This window comes from Anomaloglossus baeobatrachus, chromosome 8, assembly GCF_048569485.1.
Source record: "Anomaloglossus baeobatrachus isolate aAnoBae1 chromosome 8, aAnoBae1.hap1, whole genome shotgun sequence".
NCBI lineage: Eukaryota > Metazoa > Chordata > Amphibia > Anura > Aromobatidae > Anomaloglossus > Anomaloglossus baeobatrachus.
The window spans coordinates 85,151,945-85,171,029 of NC_134360.1; the positions used below are offsets into that span (position 1 = coordinate 85,151,945).

At 44.8% G+C, this 19,085-nt stretch overlaps 1 protein-coding gene across 3 annotated transcripts in view; it reads left to right on the forward strand.

Moving 5' to 3' along the window:
* Positions 1-19,085, forward strand: part of SUN2 (Sad1 and UNC84 domain containing 2) — a 134,362-nt gene that overhangs the window by 30,423 nt on the left and 84,854 nt on the right. For all 3 annotated transcript variants that reach the window (XM_075321857.1, XM_075321859.1, XM_075321858.1), the window contains exon 5: positions 8,576-8,716. In XM_075321857.1, the coding sequence (XP_075177972.1) occupies positions 8,576-8,716 (141 nt within the window). The remainder of the gene's footprint in view (positions 1-8,575; positions 8,717-19,085) is intronic.

The window sequence follows — 19,085 nt, forward strand, 5'->3', positions numbered from 1 at the left end:
TCTGAGCCGCAGCGCGCTCCCAGGTTGGGCCCTAGGTCCCACGCGGAGGACTCCTGCCAGGACCACAGTCCTAGACAGGCTAAGCGGGCTCGCTGGGAATCTTCCCCGACTTCTTCACGCTGCTCGGGTTCCCAGCTTGAGGACTCTCTGGAGGACGAGGCGGACGTCGCAGCTCAGGGCTCTGACCCTGACGTCGCCCTTAACCTTGATACACCTGAGGGGGACGCATTAGTGAATGATCTTATCTCGTCCATCAACCAGGTGTTGGATCTCTCTCCCACGCCTCCTACTGTGGAGGAGTCGGCGTCTCAGCAGGAGAAACACCAGTTTCGGTTCCCCAAACGTACACGTAGTGCGTTCTTCGATCACTCTAACTTCAGAGACGCTGTCCAGAAGCCCAGAGCGGTTCCGGACAAGCGCTTTACTAAGCGCCTCACTGACACGCGTTACCCCTTCCCTGCTGAAGTCGTTAAGGGGTGGGCTCAATGTCCCAAGGTGGATCCTCCAGTCTCTAGATTGGCGGCTAGATCTGTGGTATCGGTGGCAGATGGCTCATCGCTAAAGGATGCCACTGACAGGCAGATAGAGCTCCTGGTGAAGTCCATCTATGAGGACACGGGCGCGTCTTTTGCCCCGGCCTTTGCAGCCATGTGGGCACTCCAAGCTATCTCGGCTTGTCTGACTGAGATTAATGCTGTCACACGTAATTCTGCTCCGCAAGTTGCGTCTTTGACTTCTCAAGCGTCAGCTTTTTCTTCCTACGCCATGAACGCAGTCCTAGACTCGGCTAGCCGTACAGCTGTGGCATCCGCTAACTCTGTGGCAGTCCGCAGGGCCATGTGGCTGCGCGAATGGAAGGCAGACTCGGCCTCCAAGAGGTTCTTAACCGGTTTGCCGTTTTCTGGCGAACGCTTGTTTGGCGAACGATTGGATGAAATTATTAAGGAATCCAAGGGAAAGGACTCCTCCTTACCCCAGTCCAGACCTAAGAGACCTCAACAACGGAAAATACAATCGAGGTTTCGGTCCTTTCGGCCCTCCGCCAAGCCCCAATCCTCTTCGTCCAGCAGGCAGGAGAAAGGCCAGAGGAACTCCTATGCGTGGCGGTCCAAGTCACGCCCCCAAAAGGCCGCAGGAGGCACTGCCTCCAAGGCGGCCTCCTCATGACTCTCGGCATCCCCTAACCGCATCCTCGGTCGGTGGCCGGCTCTCCCGCTTTGGCGACGCCTGGTGGCCACATGTTCAAGACCGATGGGTGAGAGACATTCTGTCTCACGGTTACAGGATAGAGTTCAGCTCCCGTCCTGCGGCTCGTTTCCTCAGAACCTCTCCGCCCCCCGCTCAGGCCGACGCACTTTTTCAGGCGGTGGACGCTCTGAAGACAGAAAGAGTTGTGACCCCCGTTCCCCTTCAGGAACGTGGTCGCGGCTTTTACTCCAACTTGTTCGTGGTGCCAAAAAAGGACGGATCATTCCGTCCCGTTCTGGACCTCAAACTGCTCAACAGACACGTGAGAACCAGAAGGTTTCGGATGGAATCTCTCCGCTCGGTCATCGCCTCGATGTCACAAGGAGACTTCCTAGCATTGATCGACATCAAAGATGCTTATCTCCACGTGCCGATCGCACCCGAACATCAACGCTTCTTGCGTTTCGCCATCAGGGACGAACACCTTCAGTTCGTGGCATTGCCTTTCGGCCTGGCGACAGCCCCACGGGTTTTCACCAAAGTCATGGCATCCGTCGTGGCGGTCCTACACTCTCAGGGCCACTCGGTGATTCCCTACCTAGACGATCTCCTAGTCAGGGCCCCTTCTCGGGTGGCGTGTCAACACAGCCTTACAGTCGCTCTGACGACTCTCCAGCAGTTCGGGTGGATCATCAACTTCCCAAAATCCAAGTTGACACCGACCCAATCACTGACTTACCTCGGGATGGAGTTTCATACACAGTCAGCGGTAGTCAAGCTACCGCGAGACAAACAGCTTTCTCTGCAGGCAGGGGTGCAATCACTTCTTCGGAGTCAGTCACACCCCTTAAGGCGCCTCATGCACTTCCTAGGGAAGATGGTGGCAGCGATGGAGGCAGTGCCGTTTGCGCAATTCCATCTACGGCAGCTCCAATGGGACATTCTCCGCAAATGGGACAGGAGGTCGGCTTCCCTCGACAGGAACGTCTCTCTTTCCCTTGCAACCAAGACGTCACTTCAGTGGTGGCTCCTTCCCAATTCTCTGTCTCGGGGAAAATCCTTCCTCCCCCCAACCTGGGCCGTGGTCACCACGGACGCGAGCCTGTCAGGGTGGGGAGCGGTTTTTCTCCACCACAGGGCTCAGGGAACCTGGACTTCGGTAGAGTCTTCCCTTCAGATCAATGTTCTGGAAATAAGGGCAGTGTATCTAGCCCTATTGGCTTTTCAGCGGTGGCTGGAGGGCAGGCAGATCCGTATCCAGTCGGACAACGCCACTGCCGTCGCATACATCAACCACCAAGGCGGCACTCGCAGTCGTCAAGCCTTCCAGGAAGTCCGGCGGATTCTGCAGTGGGTGGAAGCCACAGCCTCCACCATCTCCGCAGTTCACATCCCGGGCGTAGAAAACTGGGAAGCAGATTTTCTCAGTCGTCAGGGCATGGATGCGGGGGAATGGTCTCTGCACCCAGAAGTGTTTCGAGAGATCTGTCGCCGCTGGGGAACGCCGGACGTCGATCTCATGGCGTCACGGCACAACAACAAAGTCCCGGCATTCATGGCACGGTCTCAGGATCACAGAGCTCTGGCGGCGGACGCGTTAGTTCAGGACTGGTCGCAGTTCCGACTGCCTTATGTGTTTCCTCCTCTGGCGATGCTGCCCAGAGTGTTACGCAAGATCAGGTCCGACTGCCGTCGCGCCATTCTCGTCGCTCCAGACTGGCCGAGGCGGTCGTGGTACCCGGATCTGTGGCATCTCACGGTGGGTCAACCGTGGGCGCTTCCAGACCGCCCAGACTTACTGTCACAAGGGCCATTTTTCCATCTGAATTCTGTGGCCCTCAACCTGACTGTGTGGCCATTGAGTCCTGGCTCCTAGCGTCTTCAGGGTTATCTCAGGATGTCATTGCCACCATGAGACAGGCCAGGAAGCCAACGTCCGCCAAGATCTATTACAGGTCTTGGCAAATCTTCTTATCCTGGTGCTCTGATAACGGTTTCTCTCCATGGCCATTTGCCTTACTCACTTTTCTTTCATTCCTCCAATCCGGAATGGACAAGGGTTTGTCACTCGGCTCTCTCAAGGGCCAAGTATCGGCGCTCTCCGTATTTTTTCAAAAGCGTCTAGCCAGGCTTCCGCAGGTCCGCACGTTCCTGCAGGGAGTTTGCCATATAGTCCCACCTTACAAGCGTCCGCTGGAACCCTGGGATCTTAACAGGGTGCTAACGGCTCTTCAGAAACCACCTTTCGAGCCGCTGCGCGATGTCTCTTTATCACGTCTTTCGCAAAAGGTGGCCTTTCTAGTGGCAATTACATCACTCCGGAGAGTGTCTGAGCTTGCAGCGCTGTCATGCAAAGCCCCCTTCCTGGTGTTTCACCAGGATAAGGTGGTTCTGCGTCCGGTCCCGGAATTTTTCCCTAAGGTGGTATCTACTTTTCATCTCAATCAGGATATCTCCTTACCTTCATTTTGCCCTAATCCAATTCACCAATGTGAAAAGGATTTGCAATCTTTGGATCTGGTGAGAGCACTCCGGCTCTACGTGTCTCGCACGGCGCCTCTGCGTCGTTCAGATGCGCTCTTTGTCCTTGTCGCTGGCCAGCGTAAGGGTTCGCAGGCTTCCAAGTCAACCTTGGCTCGGTGGATCAAGGAACCGATTCTTGAAGCCTACCGTTCTTCCGGGCTTCCGCTTCCTTCAGGGCTGAAAGCCCATTCTACCAGAGCCGTAGGTGCGTCCTGGACATTGCGGCACAGGGCTACGGCTCAGCAGGTGTGTCAGGCAGCGACGTGGTCTAGTCTGCACACTTTCACGAAACACTATCAAGTGCATACCTATGCTTCGGCAGACGCCAGTCTAGGTAGGCGAGTCCTTCAGGCGGCGGTTGCCCACCTGTAAGAGGAGGGCCGGTCGGCTCTTTTTATTGAGGTATTCTTTTACCCACCCAGGGACTGCTTTTGGACGTCCCAATTGTCTGGGTCTCCCAATGGAGCGACAAAGAAGAAGGGAATTTTGTTTACTTACCGTAAATTCCTTTTCTTCTAGCTCCTATTGGGAGACCCAGCACCCGCCCCTGTTCCCTTCGGGCTGTTGTTCTTTTGTGTACACATGTTGTTCATGTTGAATTGTTCTTTTGGTTCATGGTCTTCAGTTCTCCAAACATCCTTCGGATTGAATTTACCCTAGACCAATTTATAAGTTTTCTCCTTCCTGCTTTTGCACCAAAACTGAGGAGCCCGTGATCCACGGGAGGGTGTATAGGCAGAGGGGAGGGGTTACACTTTTTTTTTTTTTGTTTAATCTTTCTTTATTGAATAATTCACAACAAAAAGACAAAGAACAGAAAGAGAAAAAGATCATCAGTATCATCAACATGACGTATACATCTTGTTACAGACTTAGATTGATTTTCATCCTGTATTCCTCATATTATTGCCACAATTATGCCCTATATTAACTAACAACTTATTGTAGCTAAAACTACTATATATTCTTACATTTGAAACAGAAGGAATACTTATATGTCAGTTGTAAAACAGTTTTTCACATCATGTGGGGAATCTCTTCTGTGTCCACACCTTTACATTGAAAAAATTCTAATACCCCACTGAGGTTATATGCACTTCCAAACTTGAATTTTTTGATCAAAAGAAAAAAGTAAGAACGAGATAAGAAAGAGTAAGAACTGAAGAAAAGAAGGGTAGTATTAGAAAGGTGCACAAGAAGGGCCAAGGGGAAGGGAAGGAGAGCTAGGAGTGACGGGTGTCAAAAAGGGTTCGATAATCATTAGTATCCTTATATAATATCCATGGCGTCCATATTTTCAGGAACCTTTCCGTATTGCCCTCCGCTTCTGCTGACAGATCCTCCATATGATGGATATATGCAAATTCCTGCTGCCACTCCCCCAAGGACGGAACCTCTATTGATCGCCAATGTCTGGGTATCACTGCCCTTGCTGCCGTTAGACAAAACCGTAATAGGCCCCCCTTTTGGGCTTTGAAGGACCCAGGAAGCATGGATAATAATGCTATTTGAGGGGACTGTGGCACCACCTCTCCAGTTATTTTCGTGTATGTCTGAAAAACTGCCTCCCAAAACGGTTTGATTTTAGAACAGTCCCACCACACATGTAACATTGTACCACGTTCAGTTTCACAGCGCCAACACATCTCAGAAACCGATGGAAAAATCCTGTGGAGCCTCACCGGGTATTGATACCACCTTGTCAAAATCTTATAGTTTTTCTCTTTTGCGTGTCCAGCAGTAGACATTTTGTGAGTAAATATATATGCTTTCTGTTTTTGCTCGTTTGTGAAGGTCGTCCCCATCTCCTCCTCCCAGTTGGTCATAAAATTAGGATCTGAGTCCGCAGAGGGAACAGCCCGCCCCAACAACTTATAAATAATTGATATCAGATGGGGGGGCAACGATTCCTGCATGAACAATTTCTCAAAGGGTAAAGCTGAAGCAATTGCCAAATGTCGTCCTCCCTTTGATCGAGCACTAACAAATGAGAGTAATTGCCTATACTCAATCCACGATAGGGTCTGGGGGGGATCCATATTCTGCATGTCTGCAAAAGACATCAAATTGGACCCAGCCATGGCGTGGTATAACCTGTCCTCCCGCCGCACGCTCCATCTCAGAAAATTGGAACGGCCGATTCCCGGAGGGAATTCTGGATTGGACAAAATTGGTGCAAGGAGGAAAGGACACCCCACCAACCCGCCTTTCTGTTTTATTTTTTATTTGATCCCATACCTTCAATGTAGCACGAATCAAAAAATCTGCAGAAGTTAATCCCACCCCCTCCCGGGACTCTATCCATGGTAAATATTTTAAGGGGACTGATGAGCTCTCCTGTTCCAATGTGATCCATTTTTTAGAATTTGCATTGAAATGCCAGTCAAATAATCGAACCAGCAGGGCCGCCCGATGATATCCACGGAGGTCTGGAAGTCCAGCACCCCCCGTAGAAGTGCAATGAGTAAGCGTTTGATATTTTACTCTAGCTCTGGAGTGTCCCCAGACAAATTGAATCAGTGCGGCCCTGAGGGTTCGAAAAAAGCTCGCTGGAGGGAGTATCGGGACCGCCTGAAAAATGCACAGAAATCGAGGGAGTATGTCCATCTTAAACGTATTTATACGTCCAAACCAGGAAATGGGTTTTTTATGATAAGTTAATAGATCTTTGACCGTTCGTGACAAAAGCGTCTAATAATTGGGGTTACACTTTTTAAAGTGTAATACTTTGTGTGGCCTCCGGAGGCAGAAGCTATACACCCAATTGTCTGGGTCTCCCAATAGGAGCTAGAAGAAAAGGAATTTACGGTAAGTAAACAAAATTCCCTTCTTTTAGAGGATCCTTTCTTTTTCATTCTAAATATGCCACTGTGATTGAAAACTACACTATAATGTAAAATAAAATTGTAGATAATGACACCTTTACTTTTCTGCTATAGGAGTGTCACTCTCAGTAATAACAAAAACAAAACAGAGGTTATAACACAAGAATGAAAGATTTAGTAAGAGCAGCCTGCTCTGTGCTGCAGTGCTTCATTAAAGAGGTATTCTCATATTATTAAATTGCTTTAGTTAGGCAGTCTGAAAATAAGCAAGCTTACAATTGACTTGCTCTTTTATCTGCTGTGGTTTTACTGCTGTGTGGGCTTTTATCTTACATACTGTTCAGATAGTTTCCAAAGAGCTCCGGCACCAAGGCCTGGCCCAGTATGCGCAGTAGTTACATTCCAGGAGAGGGGTTAACTCCATCCCAGTCAGCTGTCTTCAGTCCATTGATTAATATACAGCAGTTAGTTGTTCACCTCCTTCTTCTCCATCTCAGTTCAGGCTCTTATCAGTCTTGCATAATCACAGTCATCAGGCATCCAGCAATTCCAGTTTCCAGAATAGTTTACATATTCACAGCTCTTGCTTTTTAGCAATGCGCTTGTTCAAATGCACTTTTATCTCTATATGTACAGTTATAACAGTGTAGACTCTGAACAAACGCTGACCATTAATGTGCTGTAATAGGATGGAGCTCATGATCAGAGCTGTCACTCAAGGAGGAGAGCCTGCCCTCCAAGAAGCCAGCAAGAAAGGAGACTGCCCAGCTATGTGCTGCTCAAGAGACAACTTGAGAAATGCCCCTTTAAAGACTGGTCTGACTGACAAAAGAAATATATTTTCTTATATTTACTTTACTGGTGTTTTGTTTCTAAGCTAGACTTTTAGGTAAGACTAATGCTGAACCATTGGGGTCAGGTTCTTCCCAGGATGAATTTTTTTCTTAAACGGATTCTCCAGGTTTGATATGAAAATATGCAGTCTCTCTATGTGACTTCAGACTTTCGAACCCTTGCAGTATGTGCACCACATGCTGATGGGATTTGCTGACGCAAAGAGAGGGCAGTCACATGGCCACAAGTTTTTGATTGGAATACTTTTGTACACATTCTGGCTAGTTGTTTATGCAGCCTTGCTCAATACAAATGAATGGACCAAGGCCATGCAAGTCTAGTCGGCATGTGACTTTCATGATCCAGGACCGGTATTCCTTGCTCTAGAGTTTCCCAGACCCGGCTTGGTCATGTCAGGGGTTAACTCCCATCAGCCTCATTCCTGTTCAGGAGACACTAGATCTGGTTGCTGCATCAGCATTCCAGTGCTGGTTATAGTTTTGCTTTGCAGCCTGTGACTGGCTCTGGTGAAGTTACCTGTTTGATCAGACTCCTAGTTACCGTGCTCTGACCTGTACCCTCCTCTTTTCGTCCGTCTGTCCCAGTCCCTGACTTTCCGCTCCTGTCAGTTGTTTACTCATCCTGGTTTGTCTTCTTCCAGTGTTTGTGTATCCTCACCCTCCGGTTTTGTCTTCTGTTCCCTGAACCCTCTGTGTTTCCCTCTGCATACCTGATCTTCCAGCATCCGACTTCAGTTCTGTTTTCTGACCTGATCTTGATCCTCCATCTGCAGTGACTTGACTTCCCGGTTTGACCCTGACTGTTTGACTACTCTATTGTTCCCTGGTATTTCGCCTGTGAACTGCCTGCTGAATTTATTCTGCTGTACTTCAGCTGCCTTTCTGTTATAGTGTTACTTTGACTCTCCTTCACTACTCTGCTGCCACCTAGTGGGGAATACGCTGTACTACTTCTTACCAGCCCTTTGTACAGCGTGATAGTGACTACATATGTGCTAATTGCACACTTACGGTCACGTGACAGCCTGCTCTCGCTGCCAGCACCGGAGAATCCTGCGTATGCTGTGAGGGTTCACAAGTCTGCAGGCACATAGAGTGTAGAAGAATAAGCTATATTTAGGTTTAGTGTCTTAAAATGTGAAGTAGCAGACTATTTCCAACATTAACGATGAATCTGTTTTACAGGAGAAAGCGATTTGGTACGTAAACGACTGGGAATCGATACTTCATATAACAGCAACAACAAGAACGGCTTCTCAGAAGTACAGACGACGTATGACAAATCTACCTCATCTTCTGGATACTCCTCAGAGGAGGACTACACCAGTGAGAACTTCTTTATTTTCCCCATTTTATTCCTCTATAGGGTTGTAAACAAAGAGGACCTAACAAATCTGCTGATGTTTTCTATATTAAATACATGTATTCCCCATGAAATAACCGTTCTGATGGATCTTTAGAATGGATTGTTGATGTTTTATCCATCTTCAAAAAGTTGGAGGGAAAATTCAACACAATATTTGGTGACACCCTGTCGTCAATTTATTTTTACATTTCCGAGAGAAAGGACAAAAAGTCAGAATCGAAAAAAAAATGCTCTAGAATTATGTTTTATGGGGATTCCTGGTATTTAGGGGAAAGACAAACAGTGGGATGGCACCACCCACGGGGATCTCCTAGGTACACTACGTTACGTGGCAAGGACAAGAAAAGACGTACCTGAAAAATGGGATCACCACATATGAAGTATTATTAAAAATCATCAATATTTTATTGTCAATAGAACACACATAAAACACAAAGTGAAAGTGAAAAAATACAGATAAACGAATACACACAGACAAATAATAAAATCAATTAACAGCACTAATGCACTTGAGAGATACTCACATTGAAAAATATATATTCTTGGTCCAAAACCAATAGGCTGTAGTCAATATTGAACAAAAACCAATTTCAATTTATAATTTAGAGGATCAATTGAAAACCATTTATCTACTCTCTAAAACATAACATTTATTATATTCATATTAAAATACTATAGCAGTCAATACAAGATTGGAAAAATTTCCAGATATATCAAGAGACATCAAAGTCGTGATTAGTGATAGTTCAGTGAAGTTCAAATTTCATGTAAATACTTGAAATTTCAATTCTCAGTCTAGAGATTAACCTGTAAGGCTGTATAACTGAGAACATACATAAATTAATGGGTCTAATCAGAATGATGGACCTATGGTCCCGGTACTTATCCTGCCAGGACTAGCTTGACCGCAGCTTGATCCCGACGCGTTTCCCCCCAACGTCTTGGGGTTCATCAGGGGATATCAGTATATCAAATTATTTTTAATAAATTTGGGCCATCAATCTATAATGAAAAGGGGTAAGTATTCCTTAGTTACATCTATGACACTTTGATTAACATATGACCCATAATGAATTGCACATACCTCCTCATCATATCAATCCACGTATTAGGAATTCTGTATAGTCCTCATGTGGTTCAGTTAGAGTTCAATTGGAGTTCTGTAACCGATATTCAATATCGGTTACAGAACTCCAATTGAACTCTAGACTGAGAATTGAAATTTCAAGTATTTACATGAAATTTGGATATAACCCTGTGCATTGAATTTTATTATGACATATGACTGAATCTGCACTCCAGCACATTAATTCTGGTGGTGGGATAAGATTATCATTATAGTGACAGGGGCAATTAGGGCTAGCCGCCGAGGAACGGGGGGCACCCAAAAAATTAAGGTGTTTTTGACCTCCGTTGCCAGGTAGGGTTAACATTAGGGAGTATTTAGACCCCCTTAGTTTATCATAACTATATACCTAACTAAATACAACTGGTGGTGTACACCCTTTGCCCACTGACCTATATTAGGACTTCACTGAACTATCACTAATCATGACTTTGATGTCTCTTGATATATCTGGAAATTTTTCCAATCTTGTATTGACTGCTATAGTATTTCAATATTGAACAAACCCTGAAATACCCCTATATTTGTGCCACAAGGAGAGGACTTTCCGCAAAATAGAATAGCAGCTTATGCCGAGGATCCCACAGGCACTCAAATGAAATTAACTGGCTGGCCCATGGCAAAGTGAACAGCAGAAAATAAATGAACAAGATCAAATTGTACAGTTCACAAAGACCGGAGCAGGACACCCAGCAGGCATTTCAAACATGTTTTAGATAAACAAGCAAGCGGGCTAAAGAAATAAAGAAAAGCCCAGAGAGCAACTAAGGAAAATCCCTCAGGATGACATACCAAAACCTCAAGGAGGGTGCAGCAAAAAAAAAATGCTAAAAAACCATCCGGGGCAGGGCAAGGAAGGGTGGTGGACCAGATATGGGTGACCACACGCGTATCGCTACCTCTTTGTAGCTTTCTCAAGGGCAGACATTAACACCACTAAGACATATGTGTGTACTATTTAACCCCTTCAGCCCCTGGGCACTTTCCGTTTTTGCGTTTTTGTTTTTTGCTCCTTTTCTTCCAAGAGCCGTAACGTTTTTATAATTGCGTCAATCTTGCCATATGAGGGCTTTTTTTTTGCCGGACGAGTTGTACTTTTAAATGAAACCATAGGTTTTACCATATATTGTACTGGAAAACAGCAAAAAAATTCCAAGTGTGGAAAAACTGCAAAAAAGTGTGATTGCACAATAGTTTTTGGGATGTTTTATTCACCGTGTTCACTATATGGTAAAACTGATGTATCTATGGGATGCCTCAGGTCGGTGCGAGTTTGTAGACACCAAACATGTATAGGTTTATTTGTATCTAAGGGGTTAAAAAAAAATCACAAGTTTGTCCAATAAAAGTGGCGCACGTTTTGCGCCATTTTCCAAAACACGTAGCGTTCTTATTTTTTGGGATCTATGGCTCAGTGACGGCTTATTTTTTGCGTCTCGAGCTGTCGTTTCTAGTGGTACCATTTTTGCGCAGATGCTACGTTTTGATCGCCTGTTATTGCATTTTGCGTAAAACTTGCGGCGACCAAAAAACGTAATTTTGGCGTTTGGTAAACGGCGTAGTGGCAAAAAAATTCCAATCAGATTAATTGATTTTATATGTTGATAGATCAGGCTTTTTTGAACGCGGCGATACCAAATATGTGTATATTTATTTAATTTTTAACCCTTTAATTTTCAAATGGGGGGAAAGGGGGGTGATTTGAGCTTTTAGGTTTTTTGTTTTTTTTTTTATTTTTTAAAACTTTTTTTTTTTACTTTTTTTTTTTATTTTACTAGTCCCCCTAGGGGGCTATAGCGATCAGCAATCCGATCGCTGATCGCTATCTGCTGATCACAGCTATACAGCTGTAAACAGCAGATTCAGTCACTTTGTTTTTCCCTCTGCTCTCGGCCGAGGGAAAATGAAAGTGAAACATAATAGCTGCAAGCGTCATCACATGACCCTGTGCTACGATGGCAACCACCGATAGTCACGTGATCACGCATGTGACTTCCGGTGGGGGCGGCGGTAAGTAAAAAACATGGCCGCGCGCATTTCGATCTTGCTGCCAGACTTTGGCAGCAAGATTTAAGGGGTTAATGGCCGCGGGTGGAAGCGATTCCACCCGCGGCTAGCAGGCACACATGTCAGCTGTTGAAAACAGCTGATATGTGTGCCAACCGCCGCCGCCTGCCCGCGGCAGGGGGTGGGACTTAACGGGACACGATCCTTGACGGACAGATCCGTCCAAGGTCGTGAAGGGGTTAAAGGTAAAATACTAAATAGACAATATGAATCACCTGTGTGAGCAGCAAGGAAGTAGGACCCAGCGTGCAATCTGGAAACAGCAAGAAGTGAAAGAGCGTTGCCACAGATACCAACAACGCTGAAACAAACCACGCATGCGTGGAAAGTATGGAGAGCGCTCATCATAGCCGGCCGAAAAAAAGGGGGGGGAGGTTCTCAATCAAGAGCGGTGTCTGAGAACAGAGGGCCGACTTGTATAAAGGGATACGCTAACGTTAGGACTCATGAGCAGACTAAAGAGAAATGCCGAATAATATTGACTACAACAATATATAGTCTGCACATGTGTCAGAAATAGGCAATGCCATGCAGGCAGCATATCAGGTTTCACATAACCTTATTTGATTGTTCACAAGCAGTAAACACTGTGTTGTAAGTGGATGCACCGGAAATTGTCATATATCAATGATCCCATTCAGAGTCACAACAAACTTCCAAAAATGGAGGGGCCCCCCCAATAAAAAAAACACACAAATTTTTCTCACAGATTTTTCACACCCATGAAACCAGGTATAAATAGATTCAGGTACAGTCATATGAAAAAGTTTGGGCACCCCTATTAATGTTAACCTTTTTTCTTTATAACAATTTGGGTTTTTGCAACAGCTATTTCAGTTTCATATATCTAATAACTTTTGGACTGAGTAATATTTCTGGATTGAAATGAGGTTTATTGTACTAACAGAAAATGTGCAATCCGCATTTAATCAAAATTTAACCGGTGCAAAAGTATGGGCACCCTTATCAATTTCTTGATTTGAACACTCCTAACTACTTTTTACTGACTTACTAAAGCACTAAATTGGTTTTATAACCTCATTGAGCTTTGAACTTCATAGGCAGGTGTATCCAATCATGAGAAAAGGCATTTAAGGTGGCCACTTGTAGTTCTCCTATTTGAATCTCCTATGAAGACTGGCATCATGGGCTCCTCAAAACAACTCTCAAATGATCTGAAAACAAAGATTATTCAACATAGTTGTTCAGGGGAAGGATACAAAAAGTTGTCTCAGAGATTTAAACTGTCAGTTTCCACTGTGAGGAATATAGTAAGGAAATGGAAGAACACAGGTACAGTTCTTGTTAAGCCCAGAAGTGGCAGGCCAAGAAAAATATCAGAAAGGCATAGAAGAAGAATGGTGAGAACAGTCAAGGACAATCCACAGACCATCTCCAAAGACCTGCAGCATCATCTTGCTGCAGATGGTGTCAATGTGCATCGGTCAAAAATACAGCGCACGTTGCACAAGGAGAAGCTGTATGGGAGAGTGATGCGAAAGAAGCCATTTCTGCAAGCACGCCACAAACAGTCGCCTGAGGTATGCAAAAGCACATTTGGACAAGCCACTTACATTTTGGAAGAAGGTCCTGTGGACTGATGAAACAAAGATTAAATTGTTTGGTCATACAAAAAGGCGTTATGCATGGAGGCAAAAAAAAACACGGCATTCCAAAAAAAGCACTTGCTACCCACAGTAAAATTTGGTGGAGGTTCCATCATGCTTTGGGTCTGTGTGGCCAATGCCGGCACCGGGAATCTTGTTACAGTTGAGCGTCGCATGGATTCAACTCAGTATCAGCAGATTCTTGACAATAATGTGCAAGAACCAGTGACGAAGTTGAAGTTACGCAGGGGATGGAGATTTCAGCAAGACAATGATCCAAAACACGGCTCCAAATCTACTCAGGCATTCATGTAGAGGAACAATTACAATGTTCTGGAATGGCCATCCCAGTCCCCAGACCTGAATATCATTGAAAATCCGTGGGATGATTTAAAGCGTGCTGTCCATGCTCGGCGACCATCAAACTTAACTGAACTGGAATTGTTTTGTAAACAGGAATGGTCAAATATACCTTCAACCAGGATCCAGGAACTCATTAAAAACTACAGGAAGCAACTAGAGGCTGTGATTTTTGCAAAAGGAGGATCTACAAAATATTAATGTCACTTTTATGTTGAGGTGCCCATACTTTTGCACCGGTCAAATTTTGTTTAAATGCGGAATGCCTATTTTCTGTTAGTACAATAAACCTCATTTCAGTCCAGAAATATTACTGAGTCCATCAGTTATTAGATATATGAAACTGAAATAGCTGTTGCAAAAACCCAAATTGTTATAAAGAAAAAAGGTTAACATTAATAGGGGTGCCCAAACTTTTTCATATGACTGTATATGTAGATTCAGCAGAGTGTATTTGGAGACCCAAGAGAGGGACAAAAGGTTGATCACAAAAAATACAGCAAATTAATCGCAGAAAAAAAAAAAAACAAACACGTACTGGCACTGGTACATGCTGAGAGTGAAAGAATGGAGGTACCCCATTAGGATCCTGCAAATGGCGCATCCATTATGAACAGAGATGCAGGGCACCAATAGACATTGGTAGGCGACAGCAAAAAAGTCCTGTGAGTGGAGCAATGGAGCCATTCAAAAGGCGACCATGGTGGCTCGATGTGCAGTCTTATAAAATTCTTCAAGAAATTGGATGAATCATTCCGGGCCGAGGGTAGTACTCCATTCAATACAACATCTGGAGAGGAAAATGCCACTGGTCATCCTTGTGGTCGGTGGTAGGGACAGCGCCACAGTAAGGAAAAAAAATAAAAAAAAAATATTAAAAATGTTTTAAATTAAAATTAAATTACTTTCTGCTGGTTTTTTGTTTTTGTACAACCTGTTGGGAGAAAAAGAAATGGGGCAGGCCACAATATTTTGGGAGTGTACCACACTGGTACATGCTGAGAGTGGAAGAATGGAGGTACCCCATTAGAATCCTGCAAATGGCGCATCCATTATGAACAGAGATGCAGGGCACCAATAGACATTGGTAGGCGACAGCAAAAAAGTCCTGTGAGTAGAGCAATGGAGCCATTCAAAAGGCGACCATGGTGGCTTGTTGTGCAGTCTTATAAAATTCTTCGAGAAATTGTATCAAAGTTCGATGAATCATTCCCGGGCCGAGGGTAGTACTCCATTCAATACAACATCTGGAGAGGAAAATGCCACTGGTCATAAACACGTCCTTGTGGTCGGTGATAGGGACAGCGCCACAGTAAGTAAAGATGGGTGGGTGGGGGCCGCGGGAGAAAAGAGGAGCATCCACAGCCGGAAGGGATGAACCTAAAACAATAATGGACAAACAAGGGTTAGAAGGTTTCATAGAAACCATTGAACAAAATTTCCTCATTAATGCCATGTGTTGCAAGGCTGTTGAGTGTGTAGATCCATTTTGATTCCCTTCGTAGCAACTCCTTGACCACATCGCCCCCCCTGGAGCCCTGATTGACAGCATCAACCACAAGGACTTTGAGGCTTCTGGTACGACCACCATGATGTGTGAGAAAGTGCATAGTTACAGATGACACGGTCTTACCCTTTCTCAGATCCTCTTTTGCTGTGTTGATATTGGATATATGTTGCTGTAGTCTGCGTCGTAGCTCCTGGGTGGTTTGACCCACATAGAGTTTAGGGCAATCACATTTCAACACATAGACCACATTCTTCGACCGGCAATTGTAATACAACCGACAGGAGACCTGCCCAGGAGGAATAGGTAGAAGAAATTGGTTTCCTGCAACCATGAATTGGCACACCGTGCATTCCCCACAAGGGAAAGTTCCAACAACCTTTGAACCCCTCCCCAAGTTCTGGGTCTGTCTCCGAAAGTGGCTAAAGGTTAGGAATGATTTCATATTCCTAGCACTCCGGGCAGCCATCTTGGGTTTTTCAGATATAAAGGCACAAAGCCTTTCCTCTGTCCGTAGGATACCCCAGTTGTTATTGAGAATTGTATAAACATCCTGCCACTGATTGTGATATTGTGAGATCAAATTTACCTTTCCAACTTTGGCCTGATTCTTGGGTCCTAGGGCATCCTCCTGGTTCATGTTGGAGGTCATCTGGTAGGCTGTGGATATGACTCGTTTTGGGTAACCCCTTGCTTTGAATCTGCTGGAGAGATCAAGTGCATGAACACGGAAATCCTCCAGGTTGCTGCAGTTCCTCCGAACCCTCAAAAATTGTCCTTTCGGGATCGCATTCCGGACATGAGGAGGGCGGAAACTGGAGTAGTGCAGCAAACTGTTGGCGGCGGTAGGCTTTCTAAAGAGTTGCATACATAAAGACTCACCCTTCAGATTAATCCTCAAATCCAAAAAATCCACCGAAGTAGTTGATATAGTCTTGGTGAGCTTTATGTTTAATTCATTCTGATTCAACTCCCGTATGAACTCATCACACAAATCCAAGGGCCCTGTCCACAGAAACAGGTTATCATCAATAAATCTGTACCATTTCAGTATAAACTTATTATAAAGATCCATGGTACATACCCTGTTGCGTTCCCACCATCCTAGAAACGTGTTGGCGTAACTTGGCGCACAACGCGCTCCCATTGCGGTCCCAGCTGTTTGTTTATAGAACTCTCTATCAAACGTGAAATAGCTTTTCTCCAACACCATTTTCAAAAGTTCCAAAAGGAACGAGTCATGCAGCCGATCTCCTGTGCTCTGTTGGTTCAAGAAAAAGGACACAGCCTGAATACTCAAATCATGACTTATGCATGTATACAAGGATTCCACGTCTAATGTAACCAACATGGTTCCAGATGGTACACGTAGGCCCCTTATTTGATCCAAAATATGTGTCGAATCACATATATAGGAAGGAAGGCGTTGGGCAATTGGTTGTAAGAAAAAATCCAAATAAATACATGGTCTTTCAAAAAGACCACCAATCCCCGCAACAATAGGCCTACCTGGGGGCTCCTGGAGACCCTTATGCACCTTTGGAAATAAATATAGGGTTGGAACAACTAGGTGCTTCGTGGTCAAAAAGTTTTTTTTCTTTCGTTCAAATTATGCTTTGGTCAAATGAAATTCTGAGTAGGTCATCAAGCTTCCTCTTGAAGTATTCCGTGGGATCTGATGGAAGAATTTGATAACATACAGCGTTGTTTAGTTGTCTCTTAGCTTCTCTCATATACATGTCAAAGGGCCACAAGACAATATTACCCCCTTTGTCTGCTTCCTTAATGATAAAATCCTTGTTTTCTTTTAGGCGTTTCAGGGCAAGTAGTTCTTCTGTGGATAAATTATTGGCCCTATTGCCGTCTAGTTTTAGATTTTTTATATCAACACATGTTTTATCAAAAAAGATTTGTACCGCCGGGCAGATGTTAAAAGGGGGAGTGGCCTGTGATAAGAGGCATCCCGAAAATGGAGTTCTGGTACCCAAAGGCCTTTCGTTCTCACTCACCAATTCCAGGAGGTCCTGGAAGACCCGTCTGTCTTCTGGGGGCAATTCATCCACCAATGTGGGCCTACTATACAAGAACCTGAAGACCAATTGCCTGCAAAACAGATATAGATATTTGGTTAAGACAAACGTATCAAGCCTGTTAATGGGGGAGAAGGAAAGCCCCTTTGTCAGAAGCTTGATCTCTATCTCAGACATCTCATAAGTAGAAAGGTTGATGACCTGTAGATTACCTTTTTCTGTGGGAGTGGTTAATATTTCTTGGTCTGACGCGTTTCCCGTCGATGTGAGGGGGACCAGTTGTAATGACGGTTCTTCCTCTTCCTGATGAACTTTTGATTTGCGGAGCCCCCTCCGTGTGCGCCTTCTGCCTCGCTTGTGTCCGAGGATAAAAAATCACTGGTAGTAGTATCAGTAGCTGGGACAGGGGCTGGGAAAGAGGGTCCAATGGCCTTGCATGTCTCCTGTTCCCATGATGGGACCACTTATAGGCCTTACCGTTAGCATAATCTGATCTATCCCTCTGGAACTTGTTTTCTTTCCCTTCACTACATTCTTTTCAAACAGATCAATAATTGTTTTTAATTTTTTCTTGAATGGCAAAACCACATCCTCCTGATTTAGAGACTCCAACATCTGCTCCTTTATTCTGATCTCCTCCTTGAGTTTGATCAGTAATTTTTGGTTATGCTCAACCAACAGATCTAGAAGAATAATTGAGCCTCTAAGCAAGCCCTGTTCCCACTCATCTTTAAAAGTAGGATCAGCCTCCCAGGCCGGAAAAATTTGTATTCTCAAACCCCTGGGGACAATCTTTAAAATCTTATACTCCTCCAAGCTACGTATATTCCACCAGGTTTTGGTTAAACGTTTATGTAGATTTATAAGGTCACTCATCAATCTCTGTGAAGGATCATCCATAGGGGTTGTGTTAGAAGGTAAAGGCATCTCGTCCCCAAAACCAAACATGCTGCCCGCTTGGTTGCTCCAAGCTGCCTCTCTGGCATCCAAATCCATGCCTCCACCAAAGGTGATTGCAATCAATATGAAAAAACAGATATGAAAAAAAAATGTCAAAGACAAAAAAGCATGCCAACTCCACCAATTCCAGGGAGTTGGCACGCTTTTTTGTCTTTGACATTTGTTTTTTCATATCTGTTTTTTCATATTGATTGCAATCACCTTTGGTGGAGGCATGGATTTGCATGCCAGAGAGGCAGCTTGGAGCAACCAAGTGGGCAGCATGTTTGATTTTGGGGACGAGATGCCTTTACCTTCTAACACAACCCCTATGGATGATCCTTCACAGAGATTGATGAGTGACCTTATAAATCTACATAAACGTTTAACCAAAACCTGGTGGAATATACGTAGCTTGGAGGAGTATAAGATTTTAAAGATTGTCCCCAGGGGCTTGAGAATACAAATTTTTCCGGCCTGGGAGGCTGATCCTACTTTTAAAGATGAGTGGGAACAGGGCTTGCTTAGAGGCTCAATTATTCTACTAGATCTGTTGGTTGAGCATAACCAAAAATTACTGATCAAACTCAAGGAGGAGATCAGAATAAAGGAGCAGATGTTGGAGTCTCTAAATCAGGAGGATGTGGTTTTGCCATTCAAGAAAAAATTAAAAACAATTATTGATCTGTTTGA